The sequence below is a fragment of the Microtus pennsylvanicus genome, chromosome 6 (genome assembly GCF_037038515.1).
Source record: "Microtus pennsylvanicus isolate mMicPen1 chromosome 6, mMicPen1.hap1, whole genome shotgun sequence".
Lineage (NCBI taxonomy): Eukaryota > Metazoa > Chordata > Mammalia > Rodentia > Cricetidae > Microtus > Microtus pennsylvanicus.
Window position 1 is genome coordinate 33,604,732 of NC_134584.1, and position 19,217 is coordinate 33,623,948.

General features: G+C 40.0%; 1 protein-coding gene across 1 annotated transcript in view; it reads right to left on the reverse strand.

Moving 5' to 3' along the window:
- Fgf10 (fibroblast growth factor 10) overlaps positions 1 to 14,158 on the reverse strand; it is a 74,976-nt gene extending 60,818 nt beyond the window's left edge. Inside the window, exon 1 of the mRNA XM_075976026.1 lies at positions 12,559 to 14,158. Coding sequence (XP_075832141.1) covers positions 12,559 to 12,910 — 352 coding nt within the window. The 5' untranslated portion in view covers positions 12,911 to 14,158. The remainder of the gene's footprint in view (positions 1 to 12,558) is intronic.
- Between the last annotated feature and the right edge of the window lie 5,059 nt (positions 14,159 to 19,217).

Sequence of the window (19,217 nt, forward strand, 5' to 3'; positions counted from 1 at the left end):
GCCCCATCTTTTTTGTAAAATTTCTACTGAAACATTACTGTATAAAGTTGAATCCACAGGGTTTGAGGACTAGGACCTGATGTCTATGAACGGCCACCATTTAACATGTTTATCTAGTATTCTCCGATACAGGTAAGCTTCTGAAATTTGCTCCTTAATCCATGAGATGAGTGTACCCAGCTGAAATAGCTTAATGATGATTTAGTTCAATTCGGTGGCACTCATTTTATAGATAAGTCTCTGAGGTCAAGATAAAGAGAATGACCAGTTTAAGATCTCACGGTAAATGTTTTCAGACAACCAAGACCACATGCCCCATCCCTTTACTCTGCTGTTCGTAGAACATTCTTCTTTTCTTCCAAAGGAATTACTGAGAATTTCTCATCTCTTCATAGTCACCCATATGATCCAAGAATAAAAATAAATAACTTGAAATCAGAAACAACTCTCAGTAGCAGCAAGAATTTTAAAGGGGAGGAGATTCATTAGTAATATCCATAGACTATAATCAAAAGATTTTATAAAACTGAGGATATATGAAAAATGATTAATTTCATACTAATACAATTGTAATTCAGAGATTTGGATGAACTTAAGTTTTTCAGAGTCAAAAAGTAACAATTTTTCTATTTCTCAGAATTGGAAAATAAGAGCTGAATGGAAGGGTATGAGGTCACTTTACATCACTCCCTTCTCTGCAGAGTACAAAGTACAGAGAATATAAATCATACTTTCCATAACATATGACCGACCCCCAAAAAGTCTCAATGCCTTGACTAAGGCTATAAAGTTGGAATGATTGATTTGCTTAATAACAAATGTGGAGAAAACTGATTATATACGCCAGGTACTGAATTAAGAGTTGATATCAGAGACGGGCGGTGGTGGCGCACGCCTTTAATCCCAGCACTAGGGAGGCAGAAGCAGGTGGATCTCTGTGAGTTCGAGGCCAGCCTGGTCTACAAGAGCTAGTTCCAGGACAAGAACCAAAAGCTATGGAGAAACCCTGTCTCGAAAAATCAAAAAAAAAGAGTTGATATCAAAGGTCAATGAGATATAGTGTGCACGCAGAGCGACTTTCTCATCAGAATGAAGCTACGGGTAAGCAGTGAACAATCAGATGGAAACTCTGTAATGGTGGAGTAGGGTTCTGTAGGCCTTGGAATGATCAAAAAGGCATCCTCGAGATGGCACCTGGATGAAATCTGGAAGGAGGGGGAGCTGGGAATGAGGGCAAGGACTCCACTCCAAGGGCATCTATGCGGTCTTAAAGTGGGAACACAGAGACTGGGAATTACAGGATCAAAATCAACTGGAGATGTCTGTAATGAGGGCACAAGAATAAGTGGGACTGGTGGTGAGTGGGGAGAAAAGTGAGATCATTCTACATGAAATGCAAATACACTGGAAAAAAATGTCTCGTAGACAACTGACTTTGTGGATGTTCACCTTCCAGAGCCAAAAACCGACAAAGATGGGAAGGCTTCTGTAATAGACTAATTTGAAATAGAATGAGGTACTGTGGAAAAGTAGTCCAGAATAAAAGGTAGCTATTGTGACTATTTCATGAAAACCAATAATTTTTATGTAGGCTGCTCAACCCACGATCAGGCGAAGTTTGATATTGACTCACGCTAACTCCTGTATCTTCAGGCTGGGCACAACTTTTATGCTTAACTTTTCTCATCAACAATAGTGCAGGGTCACAAAGACTACCTTATTTTTATACTACTGTTTTGAGAATCAACTGATGAAAACATTAAAATGTTTTGTAAACTATATATAATGACCTCTTCTCCTTGTTTGCTTAAGAAATGCTGAAGTATTTAATTTGCCAGAGAATGAGCTGTAGCCTCTTTTGTTTCTTTCTCTGATGACTTAGATCAAATAAGTCTAAGAGTATTTGGGAGAAGAACAAATGCACAATCTGGCGGTGGACAGGGATATCACAGTAGTTCTATTGTGGAACCTGCTGAGAAGTATACAGTCCCTTCTCAGGGTTCCACATATTAAGAATCTTTAAAGCTGCCCATATTTTAAATTTTAAGCTAATGGCCACCTGATATATCAAGAGTTGCTTCATATTTCCAGTTAAAAAAATACTGTTCTGAGTTTTGTTTTAATCCAACTAGAATTTTTTTGCTACTAACTGTATTTTAATTATGCCAATTATAATACTACATAATGGCTTTTCCCCAGTGTTTCTCAGTTTTCTTTCCATGATTTTCTTTACTTCGCAAAGTCAATGAGAGGGCTGGAGAGATGACTTAGTGGTTAAGGGCACTTGTTGATCTTGCAGAGGACCTGGTTTCATTCAGTTCCTAGCACCCATATAGTGGCTCATCATAACTCCGTTCTAAGAAGTCCAACGCCTTTCTCTGATCTCTTTGGGCACCAGGAAAGCACAAGGTGTGAATGCATGCATGCAAGCCAGACACTCATATACATCAAATGAACCTAAACAAATCAAATTAAGGGCTGGAGAGATGGCTCAGAGGTTAAGAACACTGGCTGCTCTTCCAAAGGTCCTGAGTTCAATTCCCAGCAACCACATGGTGGCTCACAACCATCTGTAATGAGATCTGGTGCCCTCCTCTGGTGTGTGGGCATACATGAAGAGAGAATGTTGCATACATAATAAATAAATAAATCTTTAAAAAAATACAAAAAAAACCCAAATCAAATTAACTGGGGGCGATGTTAAAAATGAAGAAAGTTAGTTTTAAACCAAAACCATGTTCAAGTGATATTTTGTCAGAAAAACTGAGACCCTAAAATGTCGGGTTATTTCACACTTGCTTCTCAACGTGCCAGCAAGTTCCAATGTTTTCTGTTTCACGTAGTCTGTGCACCACTCACTCTGTTGCTGTGCTACTTCCTGAAGACCCTATAGTTGTGAATGCGCATGCTCCAGCGTTGGCTTTTAGTGAACTCTACTCTTATTTATTCTTCCGTCATGACTTGTTGGATCTCTCTTTGACTTAGTATTTGCTACTCTAGTCATTCTTTACTGCTTCTCTGCTCTGAGAATAAATTGTGTTCTCTCATCTTGCAGCTCCCTGTGATGAGCTCTTGTCTCTGGAATGAAAACTTGTAAGGGAAGAGCCCAGCAGGTTGAAGTAGAGGGACAACAAGTGAAAGCCACAACACAGTATCTGTGACAATCGTACACAAAACTGCATCACAGTGACATACAATGTGGCTGAAAATGTGTAATTCCAGAAGAACCTGTTACTTTTCTCTTTCTGCCTTCCATCCTCTAATCTCTCTTCATTGCCCCACGCTACCTGTTTTGTGCCAATAGTTTTTCTTCTTTTGTAAAATTTGCGATAGCTTGAGTCCTTGAAGACTAGTATTCTCTAACCCCCATTCTTCGTTCTCATCCTAAACCCATCTTTTATGTTCAAATAACTGTTAACAGTCTTTTGAAAGCCTCTACTCTTTCCTCAGACTTCAGAACACTATGAACGTCAAAGTTCAAATCAAATTTTAGGAAGTTCTTATGGTGCCTCAATTATCTTTCTTCAATGTTAGGATTGTTAATTTCTACTATAACAAATAATAATTCGTTTTTTCCCCTGAAGAAGATGGAAGCATCATACTCATTTTTTTAAATACTATATCTGCTTGATGAAGACTTAATACATGCCATAGAATAGCATGCTGTGTCCATGTATCAACTCCCATTTCTGTGGCCTTTGGTCAAGCCCAGTCTCAGTGTCCCTTCTCCTAGTCTCCTGCACTTCCCTTAGCCCACCTCTCCAGGTCCCTTTCTCACCACTAGGATCAGAAGAGTTTCCCTGGTTTCTGTTCTGGTACCTACTTATCTCTTTTAGTGCTCACTGTAGCATTCTCAATGTCTTGACTTAGTTGTCTGCTTGACACTGTCAGTACGTTTTTAGCTCCATGAGAGCAGAACCATTACTCGACGTTTTCAAACATGGAACCTTGTCAGAACTTGACACAATATCAGACACAAAATAATTAGTTCATATTTCTATGAAGTGAGTTAAATAATGAGGGGATTCTCTACTTTCATCTTCATCAGGTAGGAAAAAAGGACAATTAATACCTTACTTTACTGATGACACCTTGCACAGAGCTGCACACTCTTGTCTTGCACTTTGGACCCAAACCTGTGACTGCTGAGTCCACTTTCACCCTATATCCATATTTAATTGCTTTGAAATAAAGACCATGCTTTTCTCATTCCGTCATCAAGATATAGTTGCTTTAGCAAGACTTGGGTCTACGTTTTCTTTCTGCTGATAAACAGACTGTTGATGACCTCTGTGGGCTTCCTCTTAGGTCACAGGTTTTCCTTACAGTTAATTAAACATACAGTTGATGGCAGGAGTCGGGTTGTATTTTCTTGTCAGGTCAGCCCTTTTGCGGGGCAGTGCTGATCATTTGCCTGAGCTCTATCCCGGGAGTTAAAGCGCTTGTCCTCATCACTCTCGTGAATCTCCCTACTCCCTCCTCACGCTCTGAGTCCTCTTTTCCTCTTCTTTTCTTTCAGTTTCTAGAATTTTCCTTACACATTTTGCACTTTCTGGCAAAAGTTGGATGACTGCTTTATAAATTTAAAGCTCTCCTGTAGTTTTGTTCAACAGGCTCTTACATTGTAATCTGGTTATCTTCTTCCTCACTCCCTCCACGTCTATGCAATTATATCATTCCAGAGATACGTCTAAAAATACCCATGAAATCTAATAAGTATTGTTACTAATATTGCTACAAAAGCTCTCCCTTTAGATGTAAATAGGTCATGTGTCACCACATTGGCCGTATTATAGATTATTAACTGTTCCTTTCATTACACTGATAAAGTCACAGCTTCAAATTTGGAAACAATTAAAAAGAAGCTCAATTTTTAGTTATTGTTATAGTAAGAGATAAATTTAATACAAATAAGTAGCCAGATTCTGTTTATAAAACGTATAACTCTAATTTAGCAGGTAGTCCCCAAAGGTGCTTTCTTGGAAAAAGAATATGAGTAGTATTACATATTTCTGGAGATCTTAACTACTGTCTGTGTTTCAAAATATTGCTAATAGAGATCTACATGTCTTTATTTGGTTAAGCAGAAATACAAATTGTGTGTGTGTGTGTGTGTGTATTCCCCTTCCCAATAATCAGAATTTAAAAAGGCATGGATTTTGTTTTAAAAGCTAAATATACTTGCCAAAGCTATACAATGAAGTATGATAATCTTAGTAACATTCTGAAAGTTGGGATCATCAATTAGCTCTAAATCAGTATTTATCCTCTCTTATAATATAGGTGGAAAATATGTATTCTTAAATTATCATTGTTTTATCTTATACAAGTTTAGGAGAAGAAATGAAGGCACGAAAGGTATCAAAGCAGTTAGGGAGTTATACAAATGCACACAGAGTTAAAAAATCATAGAACAAAACAGCAGAAATGGGTATGGGTTCAGAGTTTAAGATGAAAATCAAATATAGAATTACGTCCTTCTAGGGCTTTGCTCCTTTTGGTATAGGCAGAGCTTAAAAAACCTGGCCTGGAGGGTGGGGTACAAAAGGATTAGCTTTTGATTCAGTGTGGTGGGGTCCCGGTAAAGTGCGTCCAATTTAAAAGGATGAGGTTCTTGTGTGTTGAACATCCCAAACTGTCTGTCTGCACTTCTGGCCTTACATATGAAGCCCCAGGGTGCTAAGTGATGATTTATTTGGCTTCAGGGATATGAAGTAGTTTTAAACATTTGGAAAAAATAAATTAAAAACAAACAAAAATAGAAGAGAAAAATAATAGGAGAGGTGATAAACCAATTAGGGTTCACAATGTTTCTAAAATAGAGTTGCCGTAGGGCGTCTCAAAACAGAACTACCAGAATGTAATTGAGCCTTGACTTGAGTTGCAGTACTACAGATGGCAAGTTATTCTCAACATGAGAGGGAGACTTTAAGAAAGATTAAGAATAAAACAACTATTATTCTTATCAAGACAGTGAGTATTCTAAAAGGTACCTGAAAGAGACTAATAACTTATCTGAGGGATAATATGGCTGTTAAATGAGTCCTTCAGCTTTCTGTTAACCCAAACTGCAGAATTACGTCACAGTTATAGTGGAATTATTAGGTTTGTCTAGTTAATTTAATTATTTAGAGTTTTGGGTAAATGAGTTTAATCAAGACATTCCCTTCTATTAGGCTTAGTCGGGTAGTAAATTAACATATTCATCACAGCATTCATTGCAGGAAGCATGCCAAGCATCTGAAAGTCCCTCATTATTGGTAATACACATACTGACAGGTTAGGCCTAGGTAAAGGTGGCCAGACTGCTGCAGAAGAATTATTAGGTGAACTATACAATGAGGTAATGCTATACTGCCAGAACTATGAATCTCTCAAAGGGTAATTGGATGCACGTGTTCACAGCAGCATAAAGTCACTGTCCAGTTATCCACCTTACATGGGAATCTACTCCGAGTGTCTTCTTTGATTTATTGTTCTAATTAGAACACAGCGTTCAAAGAAAGAACACTAGCAGCCTGATTTAAAGGCAAGGAGCCTTGACGACCATTATTTTGTGGGTGACCTGGTAGATATTGTGAATGTTTCTATTAATAAAAAAAATATGTTACGATTAAGGTCTTACTTTAAAAATATCCTAGATAATAACATCAAAATTTTGTATCAATCAATCCAGTATCAGGTGTACCTGGTGGATCCTAGGCTTCAGCTCTATTTCTCTCCTCTAACTTGGGAGGCACCTTTATGCTGTTCTTTGGTGCACCCACTTACAGGTTACAGGTAAAAGTAATATTGGGAAAAAATATGCTGATAAGAAAGCATCAATATCTTACATCTGAAAAAAAAGGCAAATTGAAAAAGTTGTCAAGTGGTAAATATAAAAGATTCTGGGTAATTGTGATATACCTTGTAGGGTTAAGATACATTTGTATAAAACTCTTGAAACAAAATTAAGATTTTTTTATAGCCCTACCTTATTGGAAAACTGTTTGAAAATTGCATGCACAGAGATCTATATTCGGTTTCACTGCAAAGCTACAAGAGGATTTCAACTTCTTCAGGGGAAATGCTAATATTTTACTTAAATTAAGCAAACATCAACTATTAATGTTGACAAATGTTGGACCAGTCACAGTAAAACTGTCATCTGGATAACTATTCATTGCAAAGTTCAGAGAATTAATGTTAAAGTAGATTAAAATCACTTTGAATCCACATGTATTCTCTTCCTTTGGAAGGATAATAAATATCATTTGCACTATAATTTTTGATAAGCATATGGACATTAAGGCTTGGGAAAGATGTAGAAAGATATCCATAAGGCAGCTCATAAATGTGAGGAACATTAGTTCCATCTTAAATGAGCTGTCAGCCCTTTTCCCAGGATTTTAGTTTGTGGAAAGGTAGACATTTGGATAATAAATGGGGTTTGCCTCTGAACATTAAAGTAATTGTATAGGAATTTAAAGTATCTATTCATGTTCATTGCAAGTTATTTAATTTCTAAGGAAACACACTAGAGTAAGAGTTTATGTTATAAGCTGTTAGCGACAATGTAGAAGAAAATGTGCAGACAATGGACTTTGATTTAATAGGACCCTTCTTTTTCAAAAATTGTAAGTTTAAATATTATTTTGGAAACACATGCTTTTAAGGAATGGTCTGTACCTTCAGGTACCAGGTTACTGACATTCCCAAGACCTAGAGTTTGGTGTCTGAATTCTCCTCCTCCACTACCAGCATGCGATTCCTGCCAACTGGTTTGTTGGGTTCTTCTAGTAGGTGGTTATAAATCAGGTTTATGAAGAGGAAACTCTCAAATTGTGCATTTTAATGGATTTATGATAAAGCCATCAAAGTGGAGGGTCCACATGGAAGAAATGCAGTAAAGGTAATAGGACAGTGTCATGTAAACATTAAATACAGTGCCTTCCACCTTCATAAATCCTCGACGCTGATGATTAAATGCTTCTGGTTATAAATTTTGCAAGCAAATTCTAGAAAGAACCACAATTGTAAATAAGACACCAGCGGAAGCCATAAATTGCCATAGAATTCCCTCACACTACAGAACACTCTTGAGTATTTATTATGAGACAGTACTCCTCAACAACTATTTATTTTAGCTTTTTTTCAATAATAAACTGAATTTTGATTAAAAACAATAATGCCAATCTTTAGTTCTATGTCTAGCATTACAATCTATCATTTTTATGTGGCAAAATATGTTTTTGATTTATGGATTCACTTTGCAAGCATTACTGTCTGCAAAGCTTTAGGTCTCTATACTGTCATTCTTTGTAGGGTCACCTGTTAGAAGTTCCTGCAACAGCCTAAGCTCCCACAGGTATTTCCAATCAAATTATTTTATTGCACGTGGGAACAATTAAGCACTTGGCCCTCAGCTGTAAACAATTACTATATACAATGACATTCATGGATTTTCCTAAATAGTCATGTATTCCTAATGACCTCTGCTCACATAAGTGAGATTGATGTGTGTGTACTTTCTGTGTGTCCACAAGCAATTATATTCCCAAACATAATATCAAGAGAGAGGCTTGACCTGGATGATACACCGCCATTGTCTGGTACCATGTGACCACCTGCACTGATTATCTCTAACATTTTATCTTCTTCCCACAGCCATTTTACTTCTCTTCCAATTAAGACTGAAATCTATTAGCGTTCACAGCAAAAGGCAACACGAGTTTTAAATGATTCGTTCTTAGGAGGTTGGGAGTGTCTTGGTCTAATAAACTTGGATTCTTGTTCAGTTTAGCAGAGCACTACAGCCTACAAGGAGAGATAACCAGATAGGGTTAGATTTGCAATGTGTTTCTGTCACTTGCCAGTTGAGTGTTTGGAAACTTTACATCTTTCCACCTTAATTTAAACATTTTAAAATGCTCATAGTTAATCAAAGCTATGTTACTATGATGAGTACTAATTGGGACACATATTTCAAGAGATGGCTTGTGTGCTCTATACTCCCTGTGTTTCATAATCTTTTCTCAGAAAGGCCCATAAGCTCTGGGATGCTGTATTGGGAACATCCATTCAGTTGTCTCTCGTTTGGGGATACGTTTTCCTTTCACTAGATTATTCTTTTTCTTCAAGTGACAGCCATGGGAGAAGCTCACAGCTGTTTTCCTCATGTCTAGAAATAAGTCAACCAGTCCCATTTGCAGGGGGACCTAACAGCTGTATCCAGCCTTTCTAGGAGGTCAGAAGCAGAGCTGAGTGGTAATGTTTCAAGGGCAAAGCTCTAGATGTAAGGAATGATAAAACAAACCCTAAATGAGCCTGTGCATATCTAGTGACAGATATGCTATAGCCAGTCTCAATTATTCAAGCTTCCTCAGTCTTCATAATTCACCCCTACTCTCTTTATTCTACTTCCAGATAACAGCAAAGAGCAACACACACACACACACACACACACACACACACACACACACACACACACACCGCTACATCCCAGCTCTCCCCTTCTAAAGAAAAAAGCTTTAGTGATCACTTAATTTGAGAAGAATTTCTTTAGCACATGTCAGCCTTTCAGATCTATTCAAACAAGGTGCTAACTTTGGAGGATGAAGTTTTAAAAAAGCATCATTTTGCAATACTTATGAATGAGTTCCACTCTTCCCTTTTGTTAGCATTCTGCTGGCAATGAGCCAGTGAAACACTGATTAATTATCCAAGGCATCAAAAATATATCACCTCTTAGGTAAACGGTGATGGTATTCTAACAGCAATGATACCAGGGTCAAAAGTAACAAAGAAAAGTAGTCTTCAAATACGCAAATCTCAAAATAACATCTTTGTGCATTGATACTAAGTAATATCTTGTTTAGGACAATGGTCCCAAAATATGGCTTTTTTGACACTCTTCAGAGGTTAGATAGTTTACTAGTTAACAGGCTACTATTTGGTGGACTGACTGGTTGGCTACCCTGTGGGTGTGGCAAATGTTTCTTATGTGCAATTATGCAACATTTAAACAATATCTAAATGATACCATGTATTTTAGCTGAATCAGTCCAGCTGGAAATGATAGCCCCATTCTGATGACTGGGCCACATGTGAAATTAAGGCCTTTTCAATCTGTGCTTTTCACTTGCTATGTTTTGATACACATGTTCTTGGAAAGCTTAAATTAGTTATGGTTTGACAATATTTAGCAATATAACCACCATCCTTCTCCTTTAAACCGTTAATTAGAACAGTCTTTTTATATTGTATATTTAGCTTTTAATTTCAAAACGGACTATTAGTAATTACCATATTTTATTCCACAAAAGAGATAATGTCTATTTTTTTAATGTTAGGTTGGAAATTTGCTGTACTTGTTTGTGCAATAAAAGTTGCATAATTTTCTCATTTGGGATAGTTCATATTGTAAAAATAAAACTCAATGTGTTCCCTGGGAGTCATTTTACTAAGTAGTTCATGGCACAGGGATCATTATTTTACAAAATAGTCATCTGAGTATCATAAACTAAATATCTTCAGGTTGATCATTACATCACATTTTAAAAAACACTTAACACTGTAACAGCAAGACCTAGCTATTATCAAAATGTTAAGAAGAGGAAAGTAAGCTCAAAGTTAAAACTTGGACATTTTGCTCAGTATCTTCATGTTTTCCATATGAACAAAAGAAATTCGGGCCATGGGAATTATAAAAGAGAAAACAGCGCAGCCCAGTTTGGAGGCGGCTTCTTCCTTTAACTGAGCATCACTACTGGATTTTATTTTAGAAGTAGGTATAGCTATTAGATTCGGATCAGCAGACCATAAAGACTGTTTATAGGATAGTATCTGTCACACTCAGGTGACAAGAGACTTTCAAGGAAGAGAAATTATCATTAAGGATACTATTTCAGCTACTTTCTTAGCATCAGAATGAAATATATTTGCATATATAATAATAAGGTATCTAATATTTTCAATACTAAACCTTATATAGATTACTCAAATACTTAAAAAGATATTGCTAATTTTAATGAGCAACTAAGATGAAAGCAACTGAAAAGGAACAAAAGAATGTTGGATCTTTGTGAGTCCCACAAGAAGAAAACAATTGAAGTCTCAATTCATTTAGTCTTTATTGAAAAATAAATACTGAATTCTGGTCACTTGTCATTTTTATGACGACCGAGTCAAAAAAAATTCTGAAATTGGCTACTCACTTATTTCAGCGTGCTGGCCAGTATATGTTTGGAATTCCCAAAGAACTGACACAAAATGTTCCCTTTGAAAGGTGACTTGGAATTTACTGCAGAGATAAAGCCAAGTGGTCATTAAAGATGTTTAAATGTCATTGTCTACTGTCTTCAGTGTGCCATTACATAGCCTTGGGAATCCTTTCAAAGAACTATCAATAGAATATGAATAAGTCTCAGCACATGAAAGCAACCAGAAAAGGAAGCCAACAGCATAATTTGGCTTGCCTGGGTTGGTTCAAGAAGAGACTTGGTATCCACCCCTTCCCTTCTCATTTTTCCTCCCCTTTTTCAGGCTCTCCCCTCCCCCAACGCAAGACAGACCAGGGAAAGAAAGGCCAGAGAGACAGGAAGAAAGAGAGAAAGAGATCCAAGGATCCCCTGCCGAATGTGTGCTGGGGAGACAAACCTCGCCCTATGGGATACAGCCTTGGAAACAGACTTAGGCTTTTGCTTTGAAAATAAAAGAATGACAATGAAATTTGTGTGAGGTCTGTGTGAATCCAGTCCCAGATGTTTACAATGCTGTAGTACTATGCCTCTGCAATATGAGAGGGTTCAGAAGAAACAGTACAACAAGACTCCACAAAGCAGCGCATATGCTATTGACAATGCAGACATGAGCATCATGTTACCAAGAGAGAAGGCAGGCAAGAGACAAACAGCCGTGGTGCTGCCCGAAACGCTAACTTCACGGACTGCAAGCACTCAAACCAGAATGAGGGACCCAAAATGGGGGGGGGAGTTCAAAACTAGGGGAAAAAACCCTTTTGGCTTCTATCTAGAAGTGGTGGGGCAAAAGATGGGGGCCGGTAGACTGTGGAAGTGACTCTTCTTCCGTAAAGATCATATAAAGCCCTTATAATTGACAGTGGATAATTATTTTCAGCTTTAGGAGTCTGTCCCAAAACTCTTAAGGTTGCCAGCGAAAAGAAACAAAATGTGTTTACTTGAGCCATTTCCAGGAAAGAGGGAAAGGAGACCTTTGGATGAGATTGGGGCGGGGAGGGGGGGGGGTTGGAGACAGAATGGGGAATCTCCTAGCAGCAACAACTCTAGGGTACCGGGAGTGGCCCTGTGAGTGACAAGCTAGAGAGACACAGAATAGGGTGGCAATAGGTAGAGGAGGCTTGTGTGGTGGAGGGAATCCTGCGGCACAATGTATACTCGGGAGGGGGTTGATTTAGTGTGAAAGTATTCCACTTCATCATTTTACAGGGGTTGGGGACATAAATATTTAGCTGGCCACATCTGGAACAGATTCGGCCCCCCCCCCGCGTGGGGTGGGGGTGGATAATTGGAAAGAGAGGAGCACGCATTTGTAACTTACTGTACGGACAGTTTTCCTTCTTGGTACCGCTGACCTTTCCGTTCTTCTCAATCTTGAGAAAGTACTTGGTGAAGGAGAACAGCTTTCTCCAGCGGACATCTCCTTGGAGGTGATTGTAGCTCCGCACATGCCTCCCCGCACTGGAAGGAGAGGACAAGGAGGAGGACGAGGAGGAGGAGGAAGAGGAGGAGGAGGAAGAGGAGTTGGTGGCCTCCGGTGACACCATGTCCTGACCAGGAGCTTGGCAGGTGACAGGGACGGAAGACACCAAGAAGAGCAACAAGAAGCAGCAACAGCAGCTCGGCAGGTGGGGAAAGGCTGAGGCACAATGTGTCAGTATCCATTTCCACATTGTACTGAAACTCTCGGCACTGAAAATTGTCTCATCAGAAGGAACATACTGGAAGGGTAAGACCTGGTGCGAGGCAAAGAGACAGCTGGAGGTGGTGGCTACTGGTTAGCTCCCTCCGGGTACGGATCTGGCCAGAAGCGAATACACCAACATCCATAACTCCTCAGAAGGGCCGGCTGCCTGTCCTCGCTCCGTTCTCAGATCCGCTGCTTGTATCTCTCCAGTCTCCGGGTGAACAGTGGACGTGGGTGGCCGCAGCAGTAGGAACTGGTGGTGTCGGTCACCAGCGCTCTCCGCTCCCCACTCAGGGGTTACTTTGTTCTCTTCTTCACTCCTTTCTTCACCATGTTAGATGCAAAAGAGGTCTGAAAAACAGATGACAGCACGGTGAACAAAACCCAAAGTGGGTGGGGTGGGGGTGCAGGAAGACATCTGCGCCCCTCTGCGGTTGGCACCTTCTGGTCCTTCCCTGCAGAGTCCCAGCCTGCTGGCCAACTTAAAAAGTGTGTCTCTGGAGTTGTCAGAACTGGAGGCTGCTGCCCAGGCGCTGTTGTTTTCTTCTCCTTCCTTTCTCTTTTTGGTGGTGCCTGTTGATGTGAAGTCTCCCGAAAGCCACTTCTAGTTTGGGGGGCGGCTGGCGGCTGGTGTTTTGTTTGGCCCTACCCTCCACCTCCAAGGCCCTTGGAAAGCCGCTTGTAAACAGGTTGAAGCCTGCAGTCTAAATGTCAGTGCTTTTCAGCCAGAGGTGGGCTCTAACTCTGCTGGTCAAACCTCATTTGCAGGGGTGGAGAAGGCGGGGGAGGGGGTCAAACGGCGGTGGGACATCTGAAACCCTAAGCTGCTGGGAACGCCAGGGAAAAGGGAGGGGGTGGAGAAGGGGCCGGGTGGGGGGGGGGAGCCTGGCGAGAGGAGTGCGCGATGTCTTTGCTCTGAGCTGGGGGCTGCGGGTCCGTTCCTCACAGCCTCCGTGGGCGCAGCCGCTCCGCAGCCTGCAGCTCCAGCTAATTGCTGCTCCAGCGTCCTGTGCTAGCTGCGCTGGCCACCAGCGCGAGCTGTCCGCGTGCTTTCCGAATTTTGCTGCCCTCCGGCGGGAACCACTCCCCTCCTGGGAGCCCCTTGCTCACTTGTTTTCCAGTGTAGTTTTTTTTTCTTTTTCTTTCTTCCCCCCCCCCCCCCCCATTGGCCGTGAAAATAGAATTTGGAGCCTGACTTTTGTGCGTTTCTCCCCTCCAGGTTCCAGAAGAAGGGAAGAAGGCTGGGGAGAGAGCACAAGGGAGGGGGGGGGGCGGGGATGCTCAGGGCAAACTCTCCCCAAGATTAGCAGATTATAAACTGATAGGAGCTAGAGTCGGAAAGGGAGACCTAACGAGCTGCTTCGTTTCCTCCTTTCCTGCCAGCTTCCAAGGAGGTCTCGGGTTTTAATGAATCATTGATTTCTCGCTTCCGTTGCAGAAGTAAAAAGTTCACACTTTGGCCCTCTCTGACTTTTTAAGCTCAGGGAGATTTATCGTCACCCTTAAACATTGCCTCTCTCTTGGCGTAAATGAAATCAGGGACCCGAGTTACTGATTTCTAATTGCTAACATGAGTCCTTTACAGAATCACGCATGGACTTCAAAGTCTAAGCACTTTCCTGCAATCGCAGATGTTATCACACAATTTGACCAAATCCCCTGCTGCCTGTTTTCTTCCCTATGTAATTTCCTTTGCATTTTACCGTCTAAAGAGGAGGAAAAGTAATGTTTGAAGGGCTGTATTTTACAATGCAGCCTCACTACCTACAAACCTTCCACTCACACCCCATGCACACGCCAACCCGTAACTCTACCACAGCTAGCACAAACCAGCTCTTAACCCAGATGCAGACAGAAGTCAGGAGCCGCCCAGGAAGCCATTGCCCAGAATCAAAAGGCACACACACAGAGAAGGAAATACTGTGCTAACCCATTCCTACCTGAGTGTGATACAGTTCTGACTCCCAGAGGATCACTTCTTCAGGAAAATATCTAAACTAGGGAACCAGTGGCCGGAGAACATAGATTACTCTGTTGTGAGAGGCAGTTAGCCATCTGTGTTCTGTCTAAGCCAAACAAATTGTCAATATCTTAGAGCTTTCCATTTAGGAAAGTGGCAATTTCACATAGCTCAACCTAAGAGGCGGCATAAGATGCAGACATTTCAAGGTGAACTGGACAGACAACCGCAACAATGATTCAGGAAAAAAAATTACAAAAGGAACTTGCACACACCAGCTAGAAACCTTGTCATGAGCATTCGGTTTCAGTCTTCCTGGAGAACTGGAGAAAGAAAATTAAAATTTAAGAGTTCTAGAGATAGGCATTGTTAATGATTGCCCAAATACATTTTAGGGACTTCAAGAATGGCTTTGAATGCATATTCTTATATTTTTCTGTGTGTTCAGCGCCTTTGAAATAGAACTATTTAGTAGCAGAATCGGGATTTTAATTGCATTATTTATAACTCATTGCAATGCTTATTCAAAAGATTTCAACAATGTGACGAACATCACAGCAGATTTCTAACTTTAATATAATTAGCAGATTTCTGTAGCTATTAATTGAAAAGTTAAGCAAATAAAGAGCATGCGTCAAAGAAGTCTTGCTTCTTTAATTAAAGTATGGATATTGAAAAATGAGGCCACAGTGCTAATTTCAATTTCCTATTTCACAGTTTTATACCTGAACAGACAAATGACAGAGAGAGCAGACAATTTCTTAGGGAATTTAAGTTGCATCCTCATAGAAAGAAGAATTCAAATGTTTGAATTGACAACTAATTGAAACTATATTTAAAAATATGTTTGATGGAAACATACAATGAAGATTCTTTTGTGAAAAATTATGAAACACAGGAAGTAATTAGTTTGGGGTTTCTTTACACTGGGCACCAACACTACTGATGCCAACTTGAGTGGTTTTTCTTTTTTTAATTCACACCAGACACACATTCAGTCCAACACCTCTCTCTCTCTCTCTCTCTCTCTCTCTCTCTCTCTCTCTCTCTGTGTGTGTGTGTGTGTGTGTGTCTCCTACACACACACACACACACACACACACACACACACTACCTTTTTGTTCCAGAGAAGCTTATTCAGATCCTCTAGCTAAAAGTTTTACTTTAATTCTATCTAAAATGAGGAAAGAGCCATTCTCGAAGCTTCCATATTAAAACTGGCCACAGCAGGTGCGGTGTCTGAGCAGTCTGAGGTCCTCTCGCCTCTCCTCTGTACAGTGTTGATGACAGGGAGGGCATTTACCAAACTGCCCAATGGAGAAGCTGACATGGCTTTTTAGATTATATCTCCGTCTTCTTTTTCCTTTCTGTGCTGCCTTTCTTTCCCAGCACAGTCCAATCCCTAAATCCCCCACCACTTTGTATTGTAAAGTCACCTCTCAGGGTAGCCCCAGAAAGCCTGAGAAAAGTTCCACAGGAGAGATGCACTATTTAACGGAATCCAATCTCTCCCAATAGATTTGAATCACTAACATAAATGTATGAATGTAGATTATATCTCGGTAATGAGGCCTGAATCATTCTTAGTTACTTCAAAGGGCTGAAATTCTACCTTCCTTTTCTAGCTGCAATAATCAGGTCTTAATGGGTCCCTTTATTAATTGTTTCTCTGTCCAGATTGAAAGGACAGTACAAGCTTCAGATTAGAGTGGTACTCGCTATTCTAAAAGGCTGTCTGTCTCTTTCATCCAACCTTTGGAAGGCAAGCTCTGTTTCTATGGCTTAAGCATATCCAGTGATATTCGACTAAATCTTTATTGATAGAAAGGTAGGCAAACTTTTGTTACATGGGATGACTTGAAAAATTATAGACTTTAAAGAAGCAAGTTCGTGAGAAGAAAGCATTAAAGACTTCGAAACTGTGACACGGCCGTGTAAGGAGGCTCTGTGAGGGCGCTTCTTCCAGACCCTTCAGTAGCAAGTTTCTTGGAGCAGTTTACATTTGAAACATGTATTTCCTGTATTCTTTATGTTGCTGCGCAGTGTCTGTGGTTCAGTTACAAGATGTGTGCTCTATTGTGTGAGATGTTATTGGCAGTGTCAGTAAGCTGCTTCAAATAATTCTAAATCAGGTCAAAAGTCAGCCAGGCTGTTTGACAATTACAACATGTGCAGGCCTCATTTTTTTTTAAAAGCCCATCATGCAGCCAATAGGAGCACGAGCCTGTTTTCTTATTTACATATAGAAAATGCTGGAAGGAAGGCTTTTATTTTTCTTGCTTTTTTTTTCCCTCCAAAGTTACAGCTAGAAATGATGGCCACAACAGTGATGTTAGAACAGAGTGATAGTTTATAACTGTTGATTTCAAGGTGGAAGGAAAAAGCATGCTTACCTTACAGGGTAGGAGCGCAACACTTCAATGTCAGCAGTCAGCAGGAAGCATGGCAGGGGGCGCTGAGCATGCCTCATTGAAATGAACAAGGGTGGAAGGCCTTTGGGATTCAGATTTGCTGAATGGTTTTTCACATTTGCATATATACTGAGTGGTAACTTACAGGCTGAATGTAAGTCCAGTAGTGAAATTCCTGTTTCAAGCATGCTTCATCGAGATGTGCTAAAGGAAAGTTCATTTGCTATCCTAGGGAATTGTGGCGGTGGCTCAGTGGATAACAGCACTTGACATGTAAGCATGAGGACCAGAGTTTGGAAGCTTGGCGCCTGTACACACAAGAAAAGATAGGTATTGCTCTGGTGCTTGCTGGCCAAGGGAATAAGGGAGATAGCGCATGGTATAACAGCACAAACTCCCCTGACCTGTGCACAGCTCACTCTATACTACGGGCACACACCCATTCACATATTCATACACAAGAATACACAGACCACTTTATTTATTTATTATTTTAATTGTGTGTCTGCTTTGATTGCAACATTGATTTGGAGGTCAGATGTGGAATTTTCTTTTTGTGGTATCATGGTGACCTTCACAAAGTTTGTATGATTGAAATTCCTGTTCGAACTTTTGGTTTTTGAGGACTCTTGCATTATAAAATGATCGAAGCCGCTCAGCAGTAGGATAGGAGTGCCAGCGACAGACCTCACCTGAGACCCTAGGTTTCGCCACACCTTCTACCTGTTTTCTTTCCCTTCCTCCTTTCTCTGTTTTTCTCCTTATCAACCCTACATACCCTAATATGTCTGAGTTGTCAGAATGGAAGAGATAAGAAAGCTTAGAAGGCTTTAGTTATGGAAAACCAGCATATCTTTGATGCCATTGATTAGCCAGAGAAAAGCAATAAAATAGCCCAGTGTTGAATTATTAACTATCAGTTGATTAGACAAAATAAAATAAGTGTTTTTGTGGTTTGGGTAAAGCAGACTCTTAAATGCAATGAACACATTTAAATGTGACTTACACTACACATTTTCAGGATATTCACAAGGTATTTGGAATTTAATAAGTATTTTTAAGTTGCTTCCCCCAAGCAACTGATATCATTTAGAAAAGTAATCTATTAAGTTCTTTATGCCATCCTGTTAAATTTTCCTGAAACGGTATGCTATTTTAGGGCATAGACATTCATATAAACTTTTTTTCTAATGTTTGAAAGTTAGATGAATTTTCTGTTAGCTTATTTTTGAATATCCAATGATCTCCTACTGAAAATGTGTAAGGATAAGATTGAAATCTGAAGGATCTTTCGAAAGAGAAATATCTATATTGGCATGTTTGAAGTATTCTCACAATAAGTCAGCACAATTCCAGAAAGCCGAACTCTGCAACTTGAAAGCAAACACAGTGAACATATTTCCACAGAGCTGCTGTTTGTCCCTGCACCCCACTGGCAGACAGAGCCTCCCTTGACGATGTTGTGAAGTCTCCCAAGAGCTGGGTTTGGAGCTTCCAGCTGTCCCAGTGCAGATCTGTGTCTCTTGCCAAGCCAAGCTCTCTAGATTGCTTAGTTGTGTGACACTTGTCGATGTTTTGTTTGGAAATTACAGTATTTTCCTTATAATTTCAATTGATCAACACGGACTAATTTACAGCCATTTTTTTTCATACATTTTCTGAGTTTTTTAAACTCAAGTGATATTTACTGAGTACCAACTACGTGCTAGTAGTCCATTGTTAGTGTTTTGGCTCTAACAAAGAAGATAGGGCAATTCAACTCTTAAAGAGTTTGCACGTATGTACATAGGCATGAACCTGTATTTTTTGCCTTTGTCATCAGGGATAGGAAAATAGGAAAGCTAAAATGACCTAGAAAGCATTTGAAGAGATTTGGATCCTGACAATTAGTTATGTTGTCCTTCTTTACAAAAGAACCAAGA